This window comes from Serinus canaria, chromosome 1, assembly GCF_022539315.1.
Source record: "Serinus canaria isolate serCan28SL12 chromosome 1, serCan2020, whole genome shotgun sequence".
Lineage (NCBI taxonomy): Eukaryota > Metazoa > Chordata > Aves > Passeriformes > Fringillidae > Serinus > Serinus canaria.
In genome coordinates, this window is record NC_066313.1 from 2,834,234 (window position 1) to 2,861,744 (window position 27,511).

Genomic DNA, 27,511 nt, shown 5'->3' on the forward strand with positions numbered 1-27,511 from the left:
ACCCCGCCTCCTGGCGTCTGCGTGCGCGCCATTAAGTGTGTCCCATGCCGGCCGCCGTCGGCCGTCTCCCGGGGTGACGGGCTCGGTGCGGCGTCTCCGCGGCCGCCGAGCTCCCGGCGCGGCCCCGCCCGAGGAGCGCCTCACCGGGAGCGGCCCAGCGCAGCCCGCAGCTGACGCCGGTCCCCGCGGGCCGCCGCCGCCGTGGCGGGGCCGGGCCGTGCGTGGCGGAGCGCTCCGGGCCGCGCGCAGCCGTTGAGCTGCGGGGCCTCGGCGGAGGCAGCGGTGAGCGGGGCGGGGAAGGGCCCGGGGGACTCGGCAGCCAGAGGGCTCACTCTCTTCTTCTCAGAGAGCGGATTTTGTAGAAAGCGTTTGGTTTACAAGCTAAAAAAGTGCTTCCACAGTGGGAGAGAGGAGCAAGTGACACGTGCGGGATTTTTGAGTTGCTGCTCTATTGGAAACGGGAAAGGAAAGTTGGGAACGTGGCCGGAAAGTGCAGATGCTCTCTGAACTGCTGGACTTGTAGTTACAACTCTTTAGAGAAAGTGTGGTGGTCCTAAAGCTGTTCCGCACAAAGATTTGAGTGCTTCGGGCTTTCAGGACGTCACAGTTGTTGCACCTTATTTAGCTCTCAACTACAGTTCTGGCAGAGAGGATGGTGTTCACAAATTTTTGCTGAATTTTCAGCTACTTTGCTGCTCAGTCACTCGGTTTGCTGTTCAAAATATAACACTGTGAAGTGCCCGAATAACTGACATTCAGACAAGGAACATTACAGCAGGAAGTTAAATAATTAAATTCTGTGAGGAGGGTCAGCTCTAAATGATTTGTTTAGCTGTGTTTCCAAGAACGTGAAAGTTTGATGTGGCTGAAATAAATTCTGTATTGTAAAAGCCTCTAGTGAAGGTGATGTACTAAATGTACTCTGCTGAATGGTGTGCAGGCTTCACTGCTATGTTTGACAGGTTTCTGGGCCTGTTGGTTTTGTTTGACCTCAGCAAGCTGACAGATATAATATCTGGAACAGGTTTGGGATGTTGTTAGTGCACCCTATAAAATACCTGACATATGTTCTGTACATTTTTCAGAGATCCAGTCTCTCCAAATTGGCATAGCAGAATGGGATTTGCCTCCCTACCATAACATTTTCAGCAGTGTTGAATGTCCTTTCCTCCTAGAATGATTTGTTTCTGAAAATTTTTATCTAATTTGGCAATTCCTGCCCACCCCCTTTTATAGTTTTGTATTTAAATAAGATTCTTGTGCTAGGGCATAGCTGCTCTCTGCTTTTCACTCTTGAATAAATTCTCTTCATCTCATGAATTCCATCCGAATGCTCTGGGCCATATATAGGCTCAAGAGCAATTTTGTGACAGTTTGCAAAGATAGTCTTTGTATAATGGGATGGGAATTGCTCTATGGAGGTGCTCAGGCTCTGAAAATGCTACATTTATGTCATTTGACACAATTACAATGGAGCATTTTGTTCACTGAGCTGTTACATTTTTTCCTCCTAGAAATTTCTGTGGCTCTGTTCTCAAAGTGAGCTTTGTTCAGACTTGATTGTGGGTTGAGGCACTACAGCCCACTGCATGTGGGCTTTTGTTTTTTTGGGTTTTTTTTTTTAATGATTTTGTATTCTTTAGAGCTTGATTTTAATACTTGTAACAGTTGTAATCATCTTGCTCTTTTTAGGAACTTCTCTACTCTTCATACACTCAGCTCTCCCATGGAGAAGCTCCTCTCAAATTCTTGAGGATAATGGAACATAAATGTTTAAAGAGTAGCTGTTGTCTCTGCTTTGGATGAAACCTGACCTGTTTCTGACACTGAATGACAGCAGGTCCATGCAAAAGCATCCTTGAAAATGAACTTCATAGGATCAGGAGGAGTTCAGTTCCTACCTCTATAAATTATCTAAGCCATCACAGTTGATCAGGATTGCTATGGTCTTTAATTATTCACTTTTTGCCGTCATTTAAAGTTACCTTAGTTTGAGGTTAGCTATAATTTAAAATATGAAGCAGGTTTTAAGATGCAAGCTTTGGGAGACCTGCTGTAGTAATTGTCAAAAAGAGGAATATTGTTTCTTTCTGCTTGAAGAGTGGAATGATGGCACTACTTGGTACTTCTGTTTAATTTAGTGACATTCACTAGTTATCTTTGCCAGTTCCTCAAAATACTCACTAGAGAGCCACAGCTTCCTTGCTCTGGGATCTTTTTGTGCAAAAGAAATTGACACTTAAATGAATACACTTAGCAGGTAGGGATGTTCTTTGTTTGCTTTTAATGCTTTATCCTGTTATATTCTTGTAAGTTTTACTCATGCTTGAAATTGGTCCTTATTCTCTGTCAGTCAGCAGGGCTGTGGCATGTGTTGGTGAGACAAGCATTGAAATTTTGTAGCTGGATGTGTCTTGTTCCTCTAACTTACAAGTTTCCTTCTGTGCTGCTGCCTGGCATTATTATTTGGGATAAGCAGTGTGTGGTGGCTGCACAGATCTGTAAGAGGGGGTGGATGAAGTGTGTGTGAGGGTGGAAAAGGGAAAGATAACAAGACTGAACATAACACACTGAACAGGAGGCTGCTGACTTCTTTCTACAGAGTGCCTAACTAGTTTTTTTTTTGGTCCCTTTTTTTTTCTTTTTCTTTTTAGGAGTGACAAGAAAGACCTTGGCTCTGAAGTCTCTCTGTCAGTCTCCTTGGGTTGCTCTGGCCTGCCCACATCATTCCTGCAGCTTGGGTGGCTCTGGATGGCTGTTGAAGAGGGATGTTCAATCTAATGGCCAATTGCTGCAACTGGTTGAAACGGTGGAGGGAACCTGTCAGGTAAACATGGGAAAGTATTTTACATTTCTCACCTTCCCAAACTGTGTTTTATACATTGTTTCATATTCAATGTATCATGTCCAGCCTCTCACCCACCAGCACCCCAAGTTCTTTCTCCCCATGTGCTGATACCCTGACCCAGCACTTGTACTTGGTCTTACTAAACTTCCTGATATTCCCATGGGCCATTTCTTGAGCTTCTGCAGTTCCCTCTGGGTGCCTTCCCATCCTTCAGGTGTGTCAGCCTCACCACTCACCTGCAAACTTGCTGAGGATGCCCTCAGCACCTTTTCTAGCTCATTAATGGAGATATTCAATAGCACTGGTCCCAGTATGGACCTCTGAGGGGCACTGCTGGTCACTGGTGTCCATTGGGGCCCCGAGCTGTCACCACTGCCCTCAGGCTGTGACTGTCCTTATCTACCTGCTACTCCATCCACTGAACCCATCTCTCCAACTGGGACAGAAGTCATGATAAATTATATCTCTAGTCCTTCCTTTGTCCACTGCTCTGGTCACTCTATCACAGAAAGCCTCTAAGCTGCTCAAAGTAAAGTTTGTTTGGTTTTTGCCTTACTCTTCCAGCTTTTGAGATTCTAAAGTACAGTTTAATTTTTGGGTTCTTTTCTCAGAGGTTTCTTGCTCTTCTGAAAGAACTTGTATAAATTATACTTCATGTTTGATAGTATTACTTCATATTTGATAGTATTGTTTCAAGTCTGCAAATAATAATTTTTTTTAGAATTCCTTCACTTAAGGGGGCATAAAATTAAGCAAATGGATTTGACCACTGAGTCTTTGTGAACAGGAAGAAGAACTGAGGTATACACACATGAATAAGATTTTCCCGTGGCTTTTAAAATCCTGTCCTGGGAAAATAATAACTGTATACCAGTTAGCTAATAAATTGTGCATTCCTAGCACCACCTGCACATTTACAGTCTAGAAACAAAGGCATGGTAAATCCCACATATTTCCAGCACTGGTGTTGTCTACACAGGTGTTGTTCAGACACACTGATGGAGACAGAAATAATTTTCTAATACAGGACAAACTTTGAGGCAGAGAGATGGTAAAAATTCAGGGGAATGGAACTGCAATTACAGAAATTGTTAAAGGGACCATGACCACACCAAATAAAATTTACAGTACTGTGAAATTAAATTGCAGCTGGCAAGTATCAAGTTGAAAGCAGAATCATTGTCTTATGTGAAACTTAGACCATGATAGGAGAGTTTTAATTTCCTACCTTGTTCCGCTGTTCTGTCTAATCAGATCACTGGACATATTAAACACCAGACACACAACAATGCCTCAGAATTTTGATACCTCTTCTTTCTGTTATTTGGTGGTAAATTTGCTGTGCATGTGTTTAAAAAAAAAATAGAGTAAATGATGTGTATCTAGAGGGAAAAAAAAAAATCTTTCTGTTTTTTTTCTCCTTATGGAGGAAGGTGACACTAATAATGGTGGGTCTTGATAATGCTGGGAAAACTGCTACAGTCCGAGGAATTCAAGGAGGTAAGTGATTAATTTATAATCCAAATGGAGCACTGAGAGTATCATTCCCAATTTTCAATCATTTAAATCTGAAAATATTGTTTCATCTCTTACTGTATCTCTCCCTCCCATCTTGTTGAAACAAAATGTTGGTGGTTGTACCATCCAAATACCATATATATCACATTTTAATAAAAACTCTACAATGGACAATAGAGTCATTGGACTTGATTATTTTCTCTTTTTTTCCTTGTCTGCATGTGCTGAAGTTGCTTTCAGGTGACGATTCCAGTAATGTGCATACAGCAGTAAACTTTATATAAAAATCAGTATTATAAGTAAGTATATGTAAAGTCCAAAAAAAGGAAATTGGTATGTATAACATTAAGGATGGTCCTAGTGTTACATATTTTTTGTCATTATTTATCATGAGAAAATGATGATAAATAAAATTGCCATTAAGAGACCACTCAATTTTTAAGGGTACTCTGCCCTGGCACATGCAAGCAGGATGTAATTTGAGATAAAACTTAGGAAAACAAAAATTCTGTATTGTTTTCCTCCACTTGTGGGATTGTCTTTTTAAATAACTTTCATCTTGTGCAAGAACAGGAGTTTACTTAGTAGTTTTTTGGCAGACTTAGAGACTCCACCTCGAGTTTGTTTACTTGTGTTATGTAAGTTCACAGACTTGCTAAAGCACAAATAAAATCATGAGTATTCTCTCCTATTCTTCCATCTTTGCCCTGAAAACAGGAGTGTTTCATAATTTAGCCTTCCATTCTATCTGAATACCACCTTTACTATCTTTACCCTCTGAATGTTAACAGTTATTTCTAAAATTCCTATTTTTCAGGGGAAACAAGTGAGATAAAGATGTGTATTTCTAAAGGGAAACTCAAGGAAAAGATAGCTCTGATTTCCTTGAATGTTCCTCAGGGCTTAAATGTTCTGAATGCCCATCTTGGCTGTCTTAAGGGTAGGAGCAGAAGGCTGGTGAGGACTCAGTTTCTGCACTGCTCCTCAGAGCTCAGTGCTTTTAGGCAGGCCTTCATTTTTTTTCTTCTCAATAAGCTGTATTTTCCATGTTTCTCCTGCCTTGTGCTCCCCAGCTGCAGAAAACAGAGATCCAATTATCTCAGCCCTGCAGGCACAGCTTAGTGGTGTGAGGCGAGGCCAGACTTTCTTTGCCCTCAGGAAAGGGAGACAGGAAGCAAAAAGTATTAAATAGAAATCTGTCATTTTTTAGCATATTGCAGGGCAAATTAGAAAAAAAAGCAGCAAATAAAAATAAGCAAACAAAGGCTAAAACCTGACCTTGAATAAAGGGAATCAAGTAATTTATATCTCAGAAGAACATGGTTTCAGTCATTTCACCTCAGCCTGTCAGTTTGAACTTCTGAAGCTGTTTTGGCAACCGTGAAGGATAAAATATAAATTTGGCAGAGCACAAGGGTTCCCAGGTCATAGTGCATTGACTGGTTTGGTTTTTTTGCTTCTCAAAGTTTAATTACTGTCATGGAAATGAGTGGAAGTGAAAATGCAGTACAGTAACCACCACTGCAATGGAACTGTGGTGTGAAATACTAAAATCTGCCTTTTGGGCCCCTCTGTTTTCTCCTCCCTTCCCACTCTCCCAGTGCTCCTGTCTAAATTAATGTAAAATAACTAGCTGAGAGACTAGTTAATTTATAATTCCCCGAGGAGAGGGGAAATCTTCACATAAGCAAAAATGTGGTCAGCAATATTTAACAAGGAGGTTTTGCTCCATGTTTTTAAAATGTGAATTTTGCTACACAAATCCCTCAATAAAATCGTCTTTAAACTGAAGGCTTTCTTCTTTGACAGAGTCTCCTGAAGATGTGGCTCCAACAGTTGGGTTTTCCAAAATTAATCTTAAACAGGGACGCTTTGAAGTCACCATCTTTGATTTAGGAGGTGGAAAACGAATCCGGAATATCTGGAGGAATTATTACGCTGAGTCCTATGGGGTCATATTTGTGGTGGATTCCAGTGACATTGAAAGAATGGAAGAAACAAAACAAGCCATGATAGAAGTGTTAAAAAGCCCTAAGATATCAGGAAAACCTGTGTTAGTGTAAGTAGCATAACAAATGTTCTCCTAATAATGTGAAATTGGGTGAATTTAGACCTAAGGAACTATTTTTATGACTAATAATGCTGTAACTTTAGCACTAACCAATATTGCAATTAGCTTCATGGATTTATGTTTTATTTTATCCTTCTCAGGGATATTTATTTCTCTCCTTTTTTATTAGCTATGGAAAAATAACAAGGTGGGATTAATGCTTTAAAATTCTAATGTTACTTGAAATGCTAGGTTAAAAGGCTTTACAAATTTGGTGTGGCAACATGATGCAAAAATATTGTTGCTACTTATGCCTACATCCATTAATTAAATGGTAAATGCTTGATTATACTCAGCAATAGGGTGATCTCTCAGCAATAAATATCTTTTTCACTTAAAACATGGTGCTGCTGATATATGATCAATAAAGTCTCATTAAAGGAAGCTTGCTTTAATTGTTTTGGGCACCTGATTTTTCTCTGTTTAATAAGGTTTGTAAAAATATTGGAAAGAACATATTTTTTTAAATTCCACACCAAAAATATTTGCTAACAAATATGCTTTTGAAGTTAAAAAATAAACTCTGAAAGTTTAAAATGTTTTTTTAAGTCAATATCTTTATGTTTGGTGAGCATAAGACCTCCATAAAGCATAAATTGCACAACATCCCTGTGCTATCATAAAGAATCTGTACAGGTAAGAGGATAGACCTCTTATTTTTAAGAAGTTGTGATGCTCTGCTGATTTGAAGCTAAGCCTGGATAATTGTGTTGATGAAGTGTAGGGTAGTTCAGCAAAGTAATGGTGTCTATGTTGAAAATAGATTAGATTTTACCTTTCACTGCTCTCCATGTTACTGGCACAGGCAAGGCAATAAAGCCAGCTTAGTTTAACTCAAATGAAAATGCAGCTGTGACTGTGGAAAGCTGTGCTGTGGTTTTTAATTAAATACAACTTTATGGGGGGGTTTGAGGTTGTATTTTGGTTTTGTTGCCTGTTTTTTTTTGGGGGGGTAGAAATCTCTATAATCCTATAATGGTGTTATATTTGTTTGGCTGACTGGACCTGCAGAGAACTCATTCACTCCCCTGGATCTTGATACTGCTTTTTGATCTCTATCAGTAGCTAATCAGAAGGCAGAATGTATTTATTAATTGCTCTAATGGTGGCTAAACAAAGTTTGTTGATGATATTACCTTTTATTAGATTCAATTTCAAGCCTTTGATCCGAATTTGCTTTTGCAGTATCCCAATTCTGTGGAGGGATCCAGTAGTTCTTTGGTTTATGCTCCCATGTGAGCCTGCCTCTTGAGTTAAGAACTCTCCTGTATTGTCAGATTTCCAAATTTATGCTGAAAGTTAGCATTTTTAATATTATATTAATTTTAATGTTCAGATTTCATTTGTGGGTTTTTTGGTTTTGCTTTTTTTTTAATAATGAGATACTTGCTACCCATGTAGCAATAAGTTCCCTAATACCTTGCTACGTTTTTTAATTAGTGCATTTTAATATATGCAGAATAGGCTGAATTGCACAATGTGGACATAAAATTGGTGCTAAATACTCTACCTTACAGAAATATGGGACTATGAGAAATCTGATGTTCAGTGTGATACTTTGTACAAATTTAATTGCTGCTCTCCCTGGTTGTTATTTATTGCTGCCCATGAGGTGTCACAGAATCATTTTAAGACAATTTTCCTCAAATGTGATAGTATTGTCTTTTACTGTCTCTTGGTATAGATTACTTAGAGATGTTAAACTTGTCCTTTGGGGTTTTTTATTGTTCAGTGTTATCCCTTTATTTATGTTTATGGGTAAATTCTTCTGGCAGCATCCTCAAGACATATACAAGTTTAACTTTTCTTCACTTAGGATTATTTTTGTCCTTTATTTTATCAGAAAGGAGCACACAGACATCATATTAGCAGGCAAATGCTGGTTTTGTTTGGGATTAGTTGTGTTTTTTTGGAGTGTTTGTTTTGTTTGTGGGTTTTTTTAATTTAAGTTGACATGGAGCATGTGCAAGAGGAAATGCAAGTCCATGTGCTGTGACTGATATTTTATACCAAGGAGATTTTTTGGGCAGGTATTTTGTCAGGAGAAAGCTACTTTCTACCTGTTATTTTGGTGATAAGGGATTATAGCTATTAATGTTTCACTTTTCTTCATAGAACATTTGCAGCTGGGTTTTGTTTGGTTTTCTGCATATTTATGTGACTACTGAAAACACTGGAAAGTTACTTCAATGATTACTGCAAATTTCTGCTGCTAATAATTCTGAATGCTCAATATCAAATTCAGTGTAAACTGTAGCTCATACTATTATTTCATGCTATTTATTTTCAGTTAATAGTACCCCCTTATCAAGGAAAAGTTTTCCACAAGTCTTTCTCACTTTCCAGTTCTCCTTCAGTGTGTTTTATGTTTTGCCTGTTTCTTACCAATTTACATCTGGAAATAAATTCAGCCAGCTCTTTTCCTACATATTAAAACTTGATTTTTGAAAACTTGAGTTTTACTCCACTATTGGAAGTACAGCTCTTGTTTATTGGCTAATTTCTACTCTGCCCTTGGAATATGAAGGTATTTTTAATATATGCAGTTAGGGGAGAGGATTTAATGAAATCTTTTCAGTGATGTCATCATCTAAGTTTATTTTTTGTTGCTACTGTGTAAATAGTATTTTTTACTTTAAGGTTCAGAGCTTTGATTGTATTTTGATAGCAGTTAATTTCTGTTGCAGTTTTTATCTGGGATGGAAGGAATCCAACTATTTCTAAATGCCACAATGTGAAAATGACTTTGATTGTAGATTATTTTTTTTCCCCACTACGTGCAACTAAAGACATCCAGTTCACTTGCTGAATTGCAGTGCAGTTTTTTCTGCCTTCTCTGACTATCCAAATAAAATGTCTTTGCACAGCACAAAGCAGTTCAGGAATACATTTCTGGTGTGCTGTTTGGTTTTAGTGTGGATTTTTGTTAAAAATTTCTTTTTGGAAAAAACTTTTTTGTCTCAGTTACATTGCTATTGTCTGTTCAATTGCATGGAGAGCTATTGGTTGCAAGAGGTTCCTTCCACCCTAAATAATTTTCTGCTTCTAGATTATGGGGGAGGAGTAGGGGGTGTAAGGATGGAGTTCTATTTTCTCAATAATTTTTGTGCTAGCAAAAGTGAGACTGCAAATGTGATTGTGTATTTAGGTAGGATAAGCAGCATTAAGAATGTGCCTTGTGAGTGTGTAATTAAGGATCATATTCCCCTATCCTGGTAGGTCTCTGCCTGTAGAGCTGAATAATATAAATATCTCTGTGTCAATTATGAAAAGTTTATGAAGTTTTCCTACAGATGTAGTATTGAAACATTCCTCATAAGTTTTCTGACCTCTTGTTTGGTTTAGGCATCCCATTCTGGATTGTTACTAATGGTGTCTGCTTTATGTGTGGAGATTTGTTTAGTAGAATTTTAGATTCCTGGGGAAAAAAACTGTTTAGAATTTGAGCAAGTAAATATAAATGCTAAAAAACCACAAGACAATTAAAAATACTTATTATTATTTTGTGAAAAGTAAGTAAAACCTTTTTATGAATCCTGTCTTTGAGATTAACAATATTTTCAATGCCTCCCAACAGCACAGGGAGCTTGTTGCCACACTGTTTTAGTTTGAACAACCAAACTAAACTTTAGAACTTCTAAACTTTGAAGAAGTTTCTAAGAACCAAAAAACATGTCACTTTCATCCTTTGATCCTTTCCCGTAGTTCACGTGTTTCTGTGAAAACCATAAAATTCTTTACTCTGTCTTGAAAGACGGATGCAGTTTTTCCTGAGAGCTCTGCTGAAGGGAAAATGGGAAGAGAAGTGAGCAGTTGAGAAGTGAGCAGTTGAAGCAGTTGAGCACTCCCAAGAGTGCTTTCCAAGATCAGTTTGGTGTGGAGGAACCACTGATATTTCAAACAGTTCATTTCTGGTGTCATCTGCAGCACGGACAACACCAGCAGCAAATTGCTTTGCAAGGGTTTCTTCTTTTATACCTGACTGCAAGCCCAAACTTTTCTTTAGATGCTTGAGTATATTCTTGAGCGTTGTTCATGTAGATTTCTATGTTGTTGATCATCTGCCCTTGCTCCTCCACCAGAAGTGAGATCTGGATAAAGAGTTCTTTCACATCTTTGATCTGGTTCTCCAGATTGACCAGTTCTTTGTGTCTCTGCTCAATCTCTGACAGCTGAGCTTTAGTAATCTTGACTTCAGTGAGCAGATTTTCATTGAAAATCTCCCATTTTCCTTGCTGGAGCATATCATTGACCTCCTCCTCAGACACCTCTTTCCCAGCCACCTCAAGCTGGCGGAGGATGAAGGTCCTGCACTTGTCCTGCTTGGCGGTGATGGCCTCGTTGTAGGAGAGCATGGCCTGCAGGTAGCGGTGGGACAGGAAGGCGTGCTGGGCCGCCAGGATCCTCACCGTGGCTCTGGCCGGGCCCTGCTCGTTCTCAGCTTTCCTCACTGTTTTGGACAGCTCATCCAAACCTCTGCGGACGTGTTCTGCTTGCAGTTTGATCTCCCTCGCTATGTTCGATTCCTTTTTGAGAACGCTGAATCTTCTCATTGAAGACACGAGGCTTTTTTGTTGTTGGCTGAATTTATTGACTTCTTCCACCAGGTTATTAATATCGTTCTGAAGCTTCTGGATTTCGTGCAAGTGCCTTTCAGTTATGGGCTCCTTTTCATAAATAATGGCCTGCTGTTCAAACTCCTCCTGCTCCTCTTCTTGTACAGTTGCCCCATTGTTTTCCCCACCCATCTGTAGTTCCTTAGCCCTCAGTCTGAGCTCTTGCAGACGGTCTCTCATCGTTTTTGTGGTCAGGATTCTTTGCTGTTTTTTTTTTTTTTTCTCTCTTCTTGCAACACAGGAAGTTAATTCCAGTATCTTTTTTGTTTGGTTTGTTTCATTGCACTGTAATCAAAATGTAACAACAATCAATGTTAGTGGTTATATGTATATATGAAAAGTAGTTTTGGAGCTTTTCAAGAACATGAACATTTTCCCTCTGCACCAAAGTAAAAGTAGCAATGAGTAGGAATGGGGGGTGTTCTGAACAAGTTGTGATTTGCAGGCCAAGGTCTTTTTTGGGGTATTTGTGTTGCAGCGCATAGAACTTAGACTAGGGAAACGTACAGAGGACTTTTATTTTGGGGAGGAAAAGAGAAGTAACTCCAGTTATTTTCTCGTTACTCTTTACTTGATGAAAACTAATCAACCTATAGATCTTTCTGGAAATAGAAGTGATTGTGGCTGTGCCATTTTTGGATTCTCAGAAGGAAATATTGCAGTTTTTGAGATGATGAGACAGACTTTGTAAAGAATCAGCATTCTGGCGCGCATTAAGATTATTAATTTGGCCACTCTCAAAAACCTTTCTCCATTTTCCTTGCCCGGGGAGTTTGACAGTAACTGAAGCAGCTACAAGAAAACAGAACAGAATTCTCATAATTTAAGAACTCTAATAATTTAGCATGAAAATAAATTAATTTTTATGTTTAAGTTTTTATGAAGTTGAATCCATATCACTAATGCAGCATAAAGATTTTCTAAGCCTTTTTGAATTACTGTTATCTGTTCTTACACTGTCATTTACATTCTTTATAAAATTGATGCAAACATGCATTATGAACCACAGTGGGCTACAATTCAGTGCTGTTTCTTATTTAACAGAAAGCAGATACAGTTTTGTTTTATTCCCTAGCTGTTGCGCAAGCTTTACTGGAGAGATAATTAAGAGCAAGATATTTTCTAAAACACGCCCAATGGAAACTAAGTTCAGCTATTTTTAATCACAGGGAAGAAGGTATTTTTCTCAAACGCTACATAAATGATTTCCTTGGACTGTGATCAAGAAGGGAAGATTTCAGTAAGAAGTAACATGTTCAGGGCTAGAAGATTATGGGATTTTTTACTTAGGGTCTTCTGGTTCAATCAGATGTGTGGCTTTCAAAGGGCTGTTCAAGCATAAAGGTTAAACAGCGCAGTGGTATCTTCTGGCTCTTTCAGAGCTTTTAGGGCTGTTTTCTGAAATAGAAGCATTAAATAGGTGCAACTTATTAAACCCTGATTCTACAGATTTTATTTTTTCTTAGCAAGCAAATGTAGGATTTCTTAATGGTAGCCAAAAGATGCATTTCTAGAAACTGCAAAGGGTCCATCCAGTAGCCTGTCAATATGCAAATGATTTTCTTCTCTTTGAACAATTCCAAATGATACTGTTGAGGTATCTCTGCTCTCCTATGAATATTTAAAATCTCTAAATAGATTTTCTTTGTATAAGTTATGGAGTTGAGCAGTGTGAACACATCTTCACAGACTTAAATCTGGCTTTCTGCAGGAGGATTAGCTGAAAAACAAAATGTGAAATGCTTCAGAGGTCAGTCATGAGAAAAATGTTGATATTCTACCCTAGTGCAGATTTTCCTTACTGCTTTTTTTTTCCTCTTAATGCCTTAATATTTGAATTTAGTGTTTGTTGATTCACATGAAGAGAAGACTTGTGATCAGACAAGTTTGCAAGTTATTTATTGGAGAGTGTTACCCTGGGGTGAGGAAAATGCAAAATGTGTTTATTTCATGACAGTAATGCTTCTCCACTACTGAACTTTTCAGTGGATGTCCCCATGGCAGAAGTCAGGCAGTTTCTCCCAGATAACATTTTTCAGGAATGTTCCAGAGCTGCTTGGCACCACCAACAGGGAAAGTTCAGCCTGGGGCATGTGAAAGGACCCAGGGCTGCTAAACAGGGCTTCAGAGAAGTGACCTGAAAATCTGTTCTAGTCCAGCCTCACACATCTGCTGACCCATGGTAATTTAGCAGGGCTGGGCAAACCTGGGATTACAAGCAAGTTCTAAGGGCACCATTAATGCTTATGCTGTGAGGTGACAAGAATTTCTTGTGTCCAAGAGAACTGGTGCATTGCTCTCGAAATAGCCTGTGTTCCTTGGGCTGGAGGGAGGAACCACAGAACTGCAAAATAAATCTGCATATATTGTTGCAGAAAATACTGGAGGGTTTTTTTTTCTTGTTTAAAGATCAGTCTCACAAAAGACTGGAATGCAAGCAATTGAATCTTAGTTTCATATCTTCTCAACTGTTGGGCTTGCCTTCAAAGCCTGCTACTGAACAGGCTTGCCAATAATTGTGCTTGATTATACTGGCAATTGGAACACACGCTGGTTTCAAAGAAATGAGGATGTCTTCATGACAGAGATAACCTTGGAAATTGTTGGCTTGGCTTCTTGAGTGTTCCACAACAAGCTCTGTTCATTTACTGAGTCCTTGTTTTGTCCTACGTGTTTGTATATAGGGGCACATCCTGTTTTTCTTTTGATTGAGATGAAAGCACTTCACTTTCCTTGAAGTTTTTGTCAGTAAAGGGAGAAAATGCCCATTCTATGGAATATGTGGACTGAAAGCACTCCAGTGACTTAGTGTGGTCCCTACATTCACTGCCCATTGCAGTTATCAGTATGCAAACCCCTTGGTAATTAAGTTTGTTCTTCTTGAAGCATCTTTATCTATAGCCATCTACAGTTATATATAGTTGGCAGATTCAGAAATGCAATTTTCACATCCTTGTCAAATATATTTTAAGGGTATTGCAAGACTCTTTGCCTTGTGATAACCTGACTGTGTTGCTTCTCAGGAACAGGGTTATGTGAATCTCTCCATTTAAACAGATGCCATGTGTGACTGGGGAAGTCTTGATAAAGACAATTACCTCAGCACACTGACTAGGGGAATAATAGATCCTGGTAGCTGGACCACCATTAGAATCTGTCATCATGATAAAATATGTCTAGAACTCAAAGATAATGAGTTTGACAGAAACTAAATTTTTTATATTATCTTCTGCATTTGAAAAAAAAAGGTAAGTTGAAAGGTCCACTCGCTTAATTGCAAAGCAACCACATAGAATGTTCTTCCACCTGTGTGATAAATTTATCAGTAGACTCAGGAAACATGGAGCCAACATCCAAAAATAAGATTTGGGCTACATTAAGTTAAAAGATATAATTAGATATGTGAAGTAGGAAAGTTAATTGTATGGAATTCTCTTGTTTCTGGTTGTACTTGGGTTTAATGTCTTCTAATTTGGCTTCGTTGGATTTTTTTATTTCTTCCCCGGTCCCCAAATTACCAAAGCCTCCTGTTAATTTTAATTTCTGCTTTTGTTCACTATTTCTTAGTTATTCAGCACTTTGATTAAAATGCCTGTCAGCAAAGGCTCTGTTTCTATTTGATCTTTGATACAATTTGCCACCTCACCTTGGGTTTTGTATCTTCTAGAGAAGAGGACTTGCAGGCAATCAAGGAACAGAATCCTCTCTTTAAGAGCTCTTTGGTATCTATGATCTGTGTTCTGGCTCATGCTGCCTTCTTTGCCTCTGCTGAAACTGCTGGATTTTTGTTTGTTAGTGTGTTTTTTTGGTTTTGGGAGGGTTTTTTTGTTTGGTTTTTTTTAAATGATTGCACCAAAAATAAGAGTAGGCTTGTTTTCCTGACCCCTAACTATGAGTCAGTTAAGGGCATTGGGTAGACTTTCAGGCATTGAGTCCCAAGGGAATTTCATGTTACATGTAATCCTAAACATTTTTTTTTTAATTATTATTATTTCTTACTCATTTCCAAGCTGCAGTGGAATTACATTACAGCTCTGTCATGTGGTGCCAAGAAACCCATCTAACTTTTTTCTGAGCACAATGGCAATGAGTAAATCTTGGAGTCATACTCTGGAGCTAGATTACTGCATAAATGTATTAAGTTAGCAACAAAAAAATTAGTGAGACACAAATACTATTTAAATGGACATACTTTAAAATCCTTACATTAGTCTTTGGGGAAAGCTGGTGTTTTGAGTTGAAATTCAGTTTGTGCTCTCTCATGTTCTCACAAGGTAAGAAGGCACTTGTTTGGTGTTTTGAAATCTTGCCGTGTTACTCAGAGATGAATCTAAGGTCACTGAAGTAGGACATCTTGCTGTAAGATACATTTAGTTTCTCCTTTGTTTGTATAGTTTCATTTAACTTAAATACCTTGTAAACAAACATACTTATTAAACCAAGGATTATAAAACACAAGGTGGTTGGATGAAAACATCCTCTTAAGCATCTCTGTTGTGAGATAAGACCTTGGAAAAACATACTTAAATATAGTTGTACATTCAAGTTTCTGTTTGTGGAAAGTGTGGGAGTGGTTCAACAAGAAAATACCAAAGGCAGAGAGCTTCCCCTGCCTAAAAATATGCCACAGATGAGATGATAGAGCAAAATCAGTAACAGTTTCAGCAAAGTGAATCATCACAACTTCTCTCTGGGCAACCTGTGCCAGAGCCTCCCCACCTTCATAGCAAAGAATTTTGTCCCAATGTGTGATGTAAATCTTTCCTCTTACATATAAAACACTTCAGCCTTGTCCTATCACTGTGTAAAAACTGCCACAAGACTTCCCCAGGGAAACCAAAATTACCAGAATGTGCAAGAATAGAAATGCTGCATTTGAAGCAAGATAGCTTGGGAATTCTCTAATTAATGTGAAATGGATTGTGGGAGGTGGAGAAATGTGGATATTAAGTAAAACCAAGAAATACAAATACAGTAAAGCAGACCTGAGTATTTAAAAAAGTCATAATGTGGGGAAGAATTAGGCCAAAGTTGCTGGAAAAGTGGAGCCAAATCATGCTGTTCTGGAGTGAGTTTTTCAAGAGACATTGAGAGAGGGAGAAGAGACTCAAGATAATCTTGAGCCTTTAACCACAAATCTGTAACACAGTCATGTTGTAGGAGATATATCTGTGTTGCACTGGTGTTTTGCTATTTTTGAAGTATTTGGTTCAAAGATACAAAGAGTGAATCAGCTGCAAATCTGAGCTTGTTCCTTGGAGTTTTGACATCTTTGTTATGATTGTGTGGCTGCAGATGTAGATTTGAGGAAAAGCATCTCCCAGCATTTCCATGTCTACAGACATTCCTGCTGATACTTTGGGTTATAGAAGGTGAAGAGTTCATGCTTTTGCACTGACATAGTTCCCAGTGAGGGTGATGGACACTGCACCTCACTGACAAAACAATGACCTCACTCTGCAAGTCACTTAGTCTGCAGCTAATTCTCTGTAATTGGTAAGAACTTCATGTTTTGATGGAGGTTTTTTTTCACCTGTTTAACCAGAGATTTGCTGTCAGTAGTGTTCTTTAGGAATCCTCACAAACCTAGAGGTCACAGAACCCTAGAAGGAAAGTCATGATCTTCTTTGCCCAAGATCACTTCATTAATGTCCAAATATTGATATATTTGGAAGCAGTACTTGAAAATAAAACAGAAGCAAGAGAAAGGGCTCCAGTAGGATAAAGTACAGGTGGAATTGTTTCCATTTAATAGGATATGTAGTTTGAATTCATACTTAACAGCTTTCTATGGCTCTTAAATGGTGTGAGAGATTTGTCTTCCTGACAGTAGAAGTGCAGACTCAGAATTTGTGCTGTGCACCATCTCATCTGCTTTACATTCCCATTTCATCTCTGTCAGACCACAAAGCTGCCTATCACAGCCTTGGAACTCACCTGTAATAAATGTAAGGTAGTTTTTTTTTAAAAACATACAGGCAATTTGACTATACTGAATTTGCCTATGGTTTGATATATCAAGGTGAAATAGAGTATAAAAAACCAATTCACTTTTTTTTTTTTTTTTTAATCTTGTCCAAAAATATATTGTCATGTCACTTATTGTCATTTGTTTTGGAATTACACATCTGGAAGCTGAACATAACTTGCTTTAGGTGAGCTCAGACATCATTGGCTGCAGCCTGTTTGACTAAGAGGTGGGATTGAACTGATAGCAGAGCAGTGTGTCAGGAAACGTTTTCAGTAAATAGGAATATGATTCAGACCTGTGGTGAGAATGAGGCCACTTAAGAAAATGAAACAAATTATAATTGCTGTTCTTATGACCAGTTCAAAAGCTAATAGGAGACTAAAGTTGCCTAGAGATATTGCAAACAGGAGTTTAGAATCTTAGTTTTAACTGTTCTCTTATTTAAAAGTGACCTGGAGGAACTGTCTAGGGAAAGTGTTGACTTACTGAAATGTCTCCTATAGCTCCCTGAAGTTGCAAGAAAGCAGGTCAATAATCTTGTAGCACTTTATTCACCTTTTTCTAATTACAGTTAACCATAATAGTCAAAGTATTGTTTTGCATGAGAATTGAAGGCATAAATTGAAATTAAGTCTCGTAATTTGAGAAGGAGCCACATGTTAACCATCAGAATTTACTGACAGGTTTGTCATTGTTGTCAGCAGCCCAGAAGGGGCAGGGGCTTAAAATGCTAAAGAAGAATGTGCTTGAAGATCTTTGAACACTTCCATTTGGAAGGCAGTCTGCAAAAAATCATCTGATAGAGCAGGCTCAGAACTTCATCAAGAGTGCCTTCCATGAGCCACTTAAATTCTTGGTCTGTTCTTCTATTTGTCTGTTAAAAGTATGAATTATTATATTTTCCATGACTTCCTCAAAAACCTCGTGAATTGCCAATAATTGAAGAAGAAGGAACAAGCAAAACAAGCAGACAAGTAATTTATTTTTGCCTGTGTGTAGGTCAGGAGTTCGACTTTCGTGGATGTTAAAATAAGCAAAGCATAAAGAGACAAAGTTTTTCAGGCTGCATCTGCTGAGGCCTCACTTCTTTGGAATAAAACATCCTTGTGATGGCTGTCCACAGGATTGCTCAAGATAAAGGTTAATGGATGAGGGATAAAAATTCCAAAGGGAAAAAGGGTAGAGCAGCATTTTTAAAATAGAAGATTCACTGTAGAGTGAAGAATATGGCATTGTTCTTTCCCCTTGTTTAGACTGTAGTTAATTTCAACGGTTCTGGCTTTGTTTTCCCAGCTAATTCCATCCCTTAAAGCTATGACTTCTTGAAGTAGCCTTGAAGACTAATCTTGATCGTAGGTAAACCATTCTCATAAAGATTCATTTTCCCATAGTAGCTCCCAATCATGGAGATTGTTCTGATGCTGTAATATTTTGACCTTAGGGATGCTTTGCTCTTCATTAATTTTGATGGACACTATGCAGATCTGACACAAAATTTTGGGGTTGTGATCACTGATTCTAAATAAATATAACCCCAAAAGTAGCATCTGAGACATTTTTACAGATTTTGTATTGCAGAGTAAACTTTTAATACCAGTTTGGTTTCTGTTGGGGTTTTTTCCCCCCTCTTTGCTCAGTAATTGAGTTTTTAAAGACAGGTCAAGGAACTTCCATAGCATTCAGACTTTGTTTTTCTCTGGCAGAAGTGGCTTCTAAGAGAAATATTGTCCCTGAGCTGTAGATGTCAGTTGTGCCAATGCACACATAACACTCCCTTTCCACATTGTTTCCCCTGACTCTTAAAGTTGAAAAGCTCTCCAGTTGCTTAGAAAAATCCTACTTGATCTAAAAGCAGTAGGTGCCAACTTTCTCTTTATTTCTTGCATGAGGTACGTTTGTTACACTAAGACAATTCATATATACTTCATGTGAAACTGAAACAAGCCAAGCATGATTTTATAGATGAAAGCTTCTTACTCAGCAAACTTAATATGATAAACTAACAGCCACTCTGCTGTGCTTTCAAGTGTGTTTTGATATATACCTCCTACAGGTTTTTAAACATGGAAAATTGCTATAGATGAAGCTCAGCTGATTTGGAAAAATAAAATCAAGGTCTGTCTTTTAAGAAAACTGATGTATTCCCAAAAGAAGGGTTTTTTTTGCATAAAACTTGCCTCAAACCCTGGTGTTCCTGTGCAAGAGCAGCAGAGCTCTGAGTCCATATTCACCCACAGAAATACCTAACTCTTTGCAAGGCAGATATCTATTATTTTTATGTCTCGACACTTCTAAATCCCACTACAAAGCCTTTTTCTGATATTTGCAAATTTAGAAACATTAAGTAAGAGAAGAGTATTTACCTCTGAATCTTGTGCTGGTGGCTTTTACCCTTTACACAGGAACTCCTGAGGTTAAGCTTCAGTATAATCCCAAAAAACATTTTTCCAGAATATTCCCTAGGCAACTTGTCTTGAGTAACATTCCATTAAGTATTTCCTTCATTCCTCCTGCTTTAAATTCTTCTATCCTCGTCCAAATGTGATCATCCTCAGGAGTGGTAGGTGGAGTGAGAGAGAAACTGCCTTCTGCAACTGCAGGAGACAGGCAAATTGATTACTTTGTGCCTGGGGAATCTGGTTGTGCCTGTTTGAAAGCCAGCCCTGCTGGGAGGCGGATCCCTCGCAGTGCCCAGCAGCAGGAAGTGCCTTGGAGCAGCTCTTTAGAAGCTGCAAGTGGAGCACTGCCTACCTTGGAAGCACAAGTGTAACTGCAGGCTTTGCTTTCTTCTGCACCAAAGCATGGAGGGAAAAGGAATTATTGAGGGTAGGTGCATCTGTTCATGGGGATTAAAAAAGCCCCTGCAGATCATGCATTTTACTACAATATCTTGAAAATACTTGAAGTACGTTTAGAAGTTTGACCTAAAGTCTGAAATGGGCAGGGGTGTCCAGCAGTAGATGGACCTCAGCAAAACCACTTCAGTTCCTGGGGAGGATAGGCAGAGACAGCTGCTTTTCCAGCTACCTCAGCCATGTTTTTGTCAGTCTTGCTGCAGAGAAAGTGGAAGCTAATTGACCAGAAAGACAAATATGACACCTTCCAAGGTGTTAGAGGTTAAAAATCAGCAGCTACTGCGAGCTGTGGGATGTTAGTGTCAAACCGCCACTGAGCTATGCAGCTTACCAGCATTTCATTCTGCTTCAGCTGTGCTTTGTAAGCTGTGCAGAGTAAAAATAGTGCAAATAGTGCAGTTATTTAATCTTCAGGTGAGAGAGGAATAGGCTGTGGCAACAAACACTGCTCAGAAATATTTCCTTCAATTAGCTGTAGATGAATTGACAGCACTGCTGAGGAATGCTTTTTGAGACTGAGAGGCAGCACAGTAGGACTTTCAGACTGTAACAAAATAGGTTATGTGGGGGAGAAATAAAAAAGAGGTAATTTTTTTCCAGTTTTTTAGTTACTTTTTTGCATTGCATCTCAGTTTCTCCCTGGTTTAGCTTTGGTTTCATAGCTAAATACTGAGAGGACTAGTCTTGTTCTAGCTGTTTGGTGAAAAGAAGCAGTGCCAGAGTATTATAAACATATTGAAAATATACCACAGGTTCTGTATATGCATTGAACAGCAATTAGGGAATCCCTGCACTAAATCATACAAAGCACTGTAGAAATCCTCTCTTTAAGAAGTGGGAATTCATTATCAAGGAAGGGCAGGGAAGAGCTTTATGCTCTTACCAGCTCTGCAGGCCAAGCCAGCAAAGTTCTGATTATCAGTAGGACATAGGGATTTTTATCCCCAGGTTGATGATAAATAAGTGAATGGTTTGAATGGTGTGGACCACAAATAGTTAAGAATGGTGAAGATTGAGAGGACTGGACATTTGAGAAGCTGCTTTTCTATGGTCTCCTTCATAAACAAATTCTTCTTGAAAAGGAAGATGAAAGATCAGATAATGAATCACAGCTCATGAGGGTAATGGTGACAAGGAATGTGGGTTTTTGGGCTGTAGATGCAACACAGCTTTTTTCCTAATGTTTTTGATGCTGAAAAATCTCTTGGGAGAAAAATAATCAGGAATTGAAGCTCTCATACTGGGATTCTGGGGAATAGGGACAAGTAAGGTCTTTGATCAAATTAAAGTGCTGACAAGGTCTGGTAACCATGGAGTGAATTCTTACCACTGTTCCTTCCCAGCAAAGAATTAACATAAATTCAAAGTTCAGGCTTTGGTCTAAGTTCTCTAAAAGCCATTTGGGTTAATGATAATGACCAGAGATTTCAGGAGGAAGGCTATGATGTCTGGTTCCAAGACCTTCTGCCCCCGAGCTCATGGATGCCAAATATTTGTCTTCTTATCCAGAAAATTGAATCGGAGTTCTCATGTCATTGAAATGTTGCTAAATTTCAGAGGAACATTATTTTAATGGAATTCCTTTATTAGAGAGAAGCAAGTACAAATTTAATATTTTGTAATGCTGTGCAACACTTAGCTTGGATTATTAATGTTGTAGAAAGTGCAAAATAAGGTTGGATTGTAATTTTATACTCCTAAATGAATGTCTGTCTTCTAGAGTCCTGTTCCTACCATTTATAAGTGACAAGACAATGATCTTCATCTTACACAATACTTATTTTGTGAGTTATGTGGGAGTCTTTTGCTTTTCTCTATTTAATAAAATATGTTTTTAGAGCCATTCATGCAAGTTCTTCCCTCTGCTCTTTAAGTTTTACTCAGGAAGAGCAAGTTCAAAACATTGTTAAGTATCAGAGAGAAATGCTGGGTAACAGGCAGAGCTGAGATGATCCCAAAGCACTTTTAAACAAGGAAATGCTCATAGTTTGGGAAGTTGCAAAACTGTGAACTTTCCTCCAGAGGCTCCAAGATGTAAAGCAGGATGGTCTTTTATCTCCATTTTCTTAACTGTAAATATGATTGCTTTCTCTAGAAATAACATTAATTTATTACTGAGCACCTTGGTGATTATCTAACGTTAGTATCTGATGAAAATGGTGCATAGACTAACATGCTCATTGAGTAGAAGAAATAATTAAAGCTGAAACAAGGAATTTCATCTTTCCTTTCTCAGTCTTCCCTTTCTTTCTAGTTTTGTCACCAGCTCAGCTTTTGGAGATGTAAGAGCCTGTCTTGTAGCAGGATGCTGAGTGTTTCTTTTGATCTTCCCTCCAGGCTGGCAAATAAGCAGGACAGAGAAGGAGCTCTGTCAGAAGCAGATGTGATCGAGTCCTTATCTCTGGAAAGGCTGGTTAATGAACACAAGTGTCTCTGTCAAATTGTGAGTAGATTTTAAGATGCTGTATTTTCTCAAATCTGTGTAAAGCTTCCATTAAGGTAGGAAATGAGGCTACGTGGCATAAAACTGAAATTTAGATGTAGTATTCATTGTCCTGTTAAGAAAAAACCTAGCAGGAAGTCATTGTGGGGGAAGCCAAAACAGAAATCTTGATGAAAGCTGCTTAATACTGGTCAATATTTCAGATAATATATCCGAATTAGTAGTCCCTGAAGTTTTTCTTTAGGCCTTTGTTTTAATCTGCCAGTGTCTTAGAGCTTTACTTCCACAGTCTTTTTCTGATGGCAATAAAAAACATTTTGAAAGATAATGAGGGTTATGGTGTTATTAACCAAGATAAGAAGGCAGTTTTGCAAAACCATTTAAGCTTTGGGTTTTGAAATTAAAAAATAATTTTAATTCATTAGGAAGATTTGCAAAATTTATAGAGCACTACATCCTGCTATTATTTTCTCTAATAGCTGAGTTAGAACAGGGCATAGCTCTGTTTATTATGTCATGATTATCTGAGTGTTTTTCTTCAGTTAGTGCTCTTTGCACTATGCACATATAGCAATCATAAAAATTAAAACTGCAAGTTCATCCTTTTTTTCCCAAGGAATTTCTGTGCCAAAAATATTTTCTTGAGAAATATTCAGTAAAAAACAACCTGAAACATACCAGTATATTCCAATGCATCTGAATTGTTTAATTTCTGACATGCTGTTCTTGTTCTTTATTTATATTTTGTGTGTAATTAGGAAAGACACCAGATCACACACTCTTAAGACTATTTCATACTCTAATGGACACCTTTTTTACCAGGCTCTTCAAAGATAAATGTGGTCCCAAATTCCTTCAGTAGGAGGACTCCTGGGGTCAGTTAAAGAGAGGCATTGTGAAACAAGACAGAAAGTTAGGCAATGACCAGAAAACCTTTTGTTGCTTCTTATTCTTACAGTTAGTTTTCCATGAAATCTTTAAATTTCCCCACAAAGGATTAAAGCAAAAGGAAGGAGTAATTTGTATTGCTGTTGGACAGAGTCAGTGAGAATGACCTTCCTCTTTTTCTTATTCAATATGTCTGCATATTCCATATTTCTAAATTTTTATATTTTGCAACCAAACTGCAGCAACAATAATCTTGGTGCAAACTGAGAAGAACATTGCCCCAGTGCTGACCAGTGTTTGATCTCAGTTTTCTCAGAGAAACAAGTTGTACACATCTTCTATACATCTCCTTCCTGAGTAGGTTCTGCTGGAGAGTATTGCAGGGTTCCATAGTAAAAAAGACTCATATTTGAACCTTAATTTAAACATAACTGGTCAGATTTATTTTTTTCTGTTGTAAATTGTACATTCCATATCTGACTGTGGTGCCATTTAAATCCTTGTCAGATGGAGAGAGCACTGAGAGTTTTTCAGATGTTGGCATTGAAGAATCTCCTCTAATCTTCATAAACACAAATGCTGAACACCATCAATGTGAAATATCATCTCTACATGTCATGCATGCTCTACAGAGCTGGCTCTATTCAGTTGTTATTCAGAGAATGTTTTAAAAGACACTTACAGTGCTCCAAAACATTTTTGAAAACAGTTCCTGGGAGATCTTGAGAGAACATCTTTTCCATGTTTCCAGCTTGAATCAAGCCCTGCTTCGTTTGTCCCAATTAAAGCCTATTTTACTTATCCTCCTGACGTGAAAAATTAAGAAGAAATTATTATTTTCCTATTTGCAGTTTCACCTTCTGTTTTCGAAGGCTATTATCCTATCTCCCTGAAGTGCTTTAATCTCAAGAGAGGCACTCTTGGTCCTTCAATGTTTTCTTACCAGATTTGTTTTCAGAACTATTTCAGAAGTATTTTCTCAATGAGGTTTGCATTTCTCTTTCAACAGATTTGCCTAGATCATGTTTCTCTCACTTGCTGCTGAGAGTATAATGACAAAAAGTATTACTCCAGTTGAATTGCAGTGCCTGTTCTGATGTAAAAAATTGGTTTGACAGCTTTTCTGTCAAATTCACAGGAGATTTTATTTACCCCCGAGGTGCTTATGAACATGTTGAACTTTTTTTCATGAACTGAAGCAAAGCTGATTCTCTTTCATCTCAGATTTTTCCATTTTGATTGATAAATCTAGCATGGACTATCTATAACCCATAATTCTCAGTGTTTTACAAGCTTCACAGTCAACAGTAATTGTTCAGGTAATTTCTTGTTTCCAGTCAAGGAATGTGTTTTGAACTGTAGATTTTCCCCTCCTTTTCTATGTATTTACATTTTTCCCTCCTTTTCCATGTATTTACAGGAGCCTTGCTCAGCAATCATGGGCTGTGGGAAAAAGATTGACAAATCAATCAAAAAGGGATTATTTTGGCTTCTCCATATCATAGCAAAAGATTATGATGCCTTAAGTGAGAGGATCCAGAGAGACACTACAGAGCAAAAGGCACTTGAGGAGCAGAAGAAACTGGAACGAGCTGAGCGAGTCAGGAGGATACGGGAGGAGAGGTATTCTCCTGTGATCCCTACTCCAGCCCTTCCTCCCTTCTCTGAGATACTTGAGTCATTCCTGTGCCTAGATCTTATGGGAACCAGGCTATCCAGGATTTAAAGCTCACAAGCCAAAAGTCTTTCTTGAAGTTTTTGCCTCTTCATCCCCTTTATTTGATTTGCTGCATGCTGGAAATGTACTATGAATGAGAAATGCAAGGTAGTTGTGGGATAAATTTGGCCTTACTAATATAACTTCACAGAAGGCTGACCTAAAAAATAATTCCTGTGATTTAATCTTAAGTTACCTTCTAAAATGAAGTACTAAGTTAGACTCTTTAATCCATATGTGAGTATCAAAGACTAGATACAAAAATTTATTCAATCCTATGCTTAATAAACTGCAGGATATCCAACAGGTGAGGCATGAAGAAACTAAAGATGCAGTGAGGGAAAGCAGGGTAACTGATTTATTACTCCCCCTCAAATCCCTTTCTGGTCTTTAGCAGCCTGCTGTGGTGCCTGTGAAAAGCTGATGTGAATCATTTTACTGGGGCATTCTTTAAATACTTGCTGAGCACCCCTGTCCTCTCTCTATCTTATATAGACAGAGAATTTTGAGTCTCAGTTACTATGAGAAGTAGCTGGGAAGTATCTTAGACTATATTCTGGATGTTTTGGCTTAAATAAGCAAGTAAATTACTAAAGTATATTTTAAACAGCTGCAACTTGACATGGTCTTCATATATATTTCACAAATTTCTAAAAAATTGGTTTGCTTCTAATCTGCCACGTGTCTCTGCACACACAAAACCTCCTGACCACGTTGGATTATTTTGGGTTTATGCCAGACTGAGAGGTGTAGTGAGGAGGGCTGGCATGGTTCTCTATAAAATTTATGGCTTCTTCATAATATTTTATTCATTCTCCCTCTTCTCCCTTCCCTTGCCCCCAAAAACAAACACCAAAACCACTGAAACAACACAAACCCAACAACAATGCCAAAGGGAAAAAGAAGAAGGAAATGCACCTGAAGAGGAAGACCCTGAGCCTGGGAAATGTGGAAACCCCTTCCAGCCTATATCTGCTGTAATCTCTGAGGTAGGAGAATATGTGGAAATCTAGGTCTGTTAAGATATACACTAACAAATGTCTGAGAGGGAATGAGAAAAATGGTCATTTGAAAGAGTTGTTCTAATTCTGTCTGCACAGCACTTTTTAAATTCTTACTTTAATCTTGGCAGCCTTGTTTTCTGTGCATTGAATCAATGTTTTCGTGATAAGAAAACCCATATTATTGATTAGGGAACAAATTGTAGACACAGTAAAATAAATGTAAACACATGACTAAAAACATTTCCTAATTAAACTCCTGGGATTCAGAAGTGGAAAATAGTCAAGGTCTATTAGTTTCTTCAAAGGTGTTTTAGTGATGTGGTTAGTCATATCAAATCTTCCTGACTTCTTCAGTTATTCAGATTTGTGAGCATAACCTCTTTTCAGTTGAAAATAGACTCTTGAGAATTTTTTTTATTAACTTTGAAATATGAAAATCACATTCATAATTAAGTTTCCGAAAGCTACATTTCTGAGTTCATTTTTTTTTATTCAGTTGCCTGGAGATAACACAATCTAAAGAAACACGTAAACTTTTCCAGCAAGTAATTCAAACATTTGCTTTTTTCCAAGACAAAAGCACCCATATCCACAGAACATGTCAGGGCAGCTACATGCACAATAATCCATTTAGCAATAACATCAAAAACAAGAAAATAAAGGTGCAGCTGTGAATATTGCAGAGATGGTGATTTAGTGATTCAGAATTGTGAAGCAGCCAGTCATAGAGGCTGTATGCCATAATAGGTATTTATCCAAAGTGGAATAACATTTTCTGGAGACTTTGGCTCTGTGGATCTATATTTTTTAAAACTAACGCATAAAAAAAGTAATTGAGGAGAAAGAAAGTAGAAGGTTGAATTTTTTTTTTTTTTTTTTTTTTAGTAGGACCAAAAATAAAGCAAGAAAGCAGGCAAAAAATCTAAAGACCCTTTGGTTTTATAATTCCTCCTCCCTTCCTCTAAATAAGATATTGGAAATTTAATTTCTTTGTCTATTTGAAAATCAATTCAATGCTAAATGTAAGATATTTGGGGAATATTTTAATTTTTTAATAAACTTTGTCTTACTAGTCACTTTATAGCATTAGAAGTCATTTAAAAAAAAATCTTGTCCTTTTTGTTAGAATGAAAAACAGCTGGAAAAGGAAAAGAAGAGACAAAAGTTGGAGACTGAAAAGGCTTCAATTGTCTTGAAATCCCAAGCAGAGCAGGACCACTTATCAAGTAGCAGTAGCCAAAACACAAATGACAGCAGGCTGGAAAGGTGCAATTCCACAACTGCCCAGCTTTTGCAGCATGCAGAAGAGAGTGACCAACAAGCCTCAGAATGCCTTGACTCAGGTAAAACTGCTGCCTTTTAAATCATTTCATGTGATTTTTCACATGCTTCTTCCTTGATACCACATACCAGTGTCATCTATTGGGAACACAAAAATGCAGGAATAGGTTATATAAGTTGAATTTCTTCATGGAGACATAGAGTTTGCATGTATTTTATGCCCACAGTTTATTTTCTATAGCAAAATGTGTGATTTACAT

At 38.0% G+C, this 27,511-nt stretch overlaps 2 protein-coding genes across 5 annotated transcripts in view; one reads left to right on the forward strand and one right to left on the reverse strand.

Annotated features, from left to right (window-relative positions):
• Positions 1–143: 143 nt before the first annotated feature.
• Positions 144–27,511, forward strand: part of ARL13B (ADP ribosylation factor like GTPase 13B) — a 33,027-nt gene continuing 5,659 nt past the window's right edge. For 3 of the 4 annotated variants that reach the window (XM_030234223.2, XM_030234222.2, XM_030234224.2), the window contains exons 1-8: positions 144–282; positions 2,655–2,827; positions 4,278–4,348; positions 6,176–6,425; positions 22,256–22,361; positions 24,670–24,872; positions 25,862–25,955; positions 27,097–27,313. In XM_030234223.2, coding sequence (XP_030090083.1) covers positions 2,769–2,827; positions 4,278–4,348; positions 6,176–6,425; positions 22,256–22,361; positions 24,670–24,872; positions 25,862–25,955; positions 27,097–27,313 — 1,000 coding nt within the window. In that variant the 5' untranslated portion in view covers positions 144–282; positions 2,655–2,768. Of the gene's footprint in view, positions 283–2,654; positions 2,828–4,277; positions 4,349–6,175; positions 6,426–22,255; positions 22,362–24,669; positions 24,873–25,861; positions 25,956–27,096; positions 27,314–27,511 lie in introns of those variants that run through there. The other variant, XM_050970735.1, reaches the window with a different exon arrangement.
• STX19 (syntaxin 19) lies at positions 8,353–19,804 on the reverse strand. The gene is made up of 2 exons (XM_018916905.3): positions 19,427–19,804; positions 8,353–11,377 (listed from the first exon to the last, which is right to left on the reverse strand). The coding sequence occupies exon 2, from the start codon at positions 11,270–11,272 to the stop codon at positions 10,394–10,396; it is 879 nt and encodes a 292-aa protein (XP_018772450.1). The 5' UTR covers positions 11,273–11,377; positions 19,427–19,804; the 3' UTR covers positions 8,353–10,393.

Bases quoted from the DNA above. Each gene is read 5' to 3' on its own strand.
- STX19 (XM_018916905.3), bottom strand. From the start codon at position 11,272: ATGAGAGACCGTCTGCAAGAGCTCAGACTGAGGGCTAAGGAACTACAG.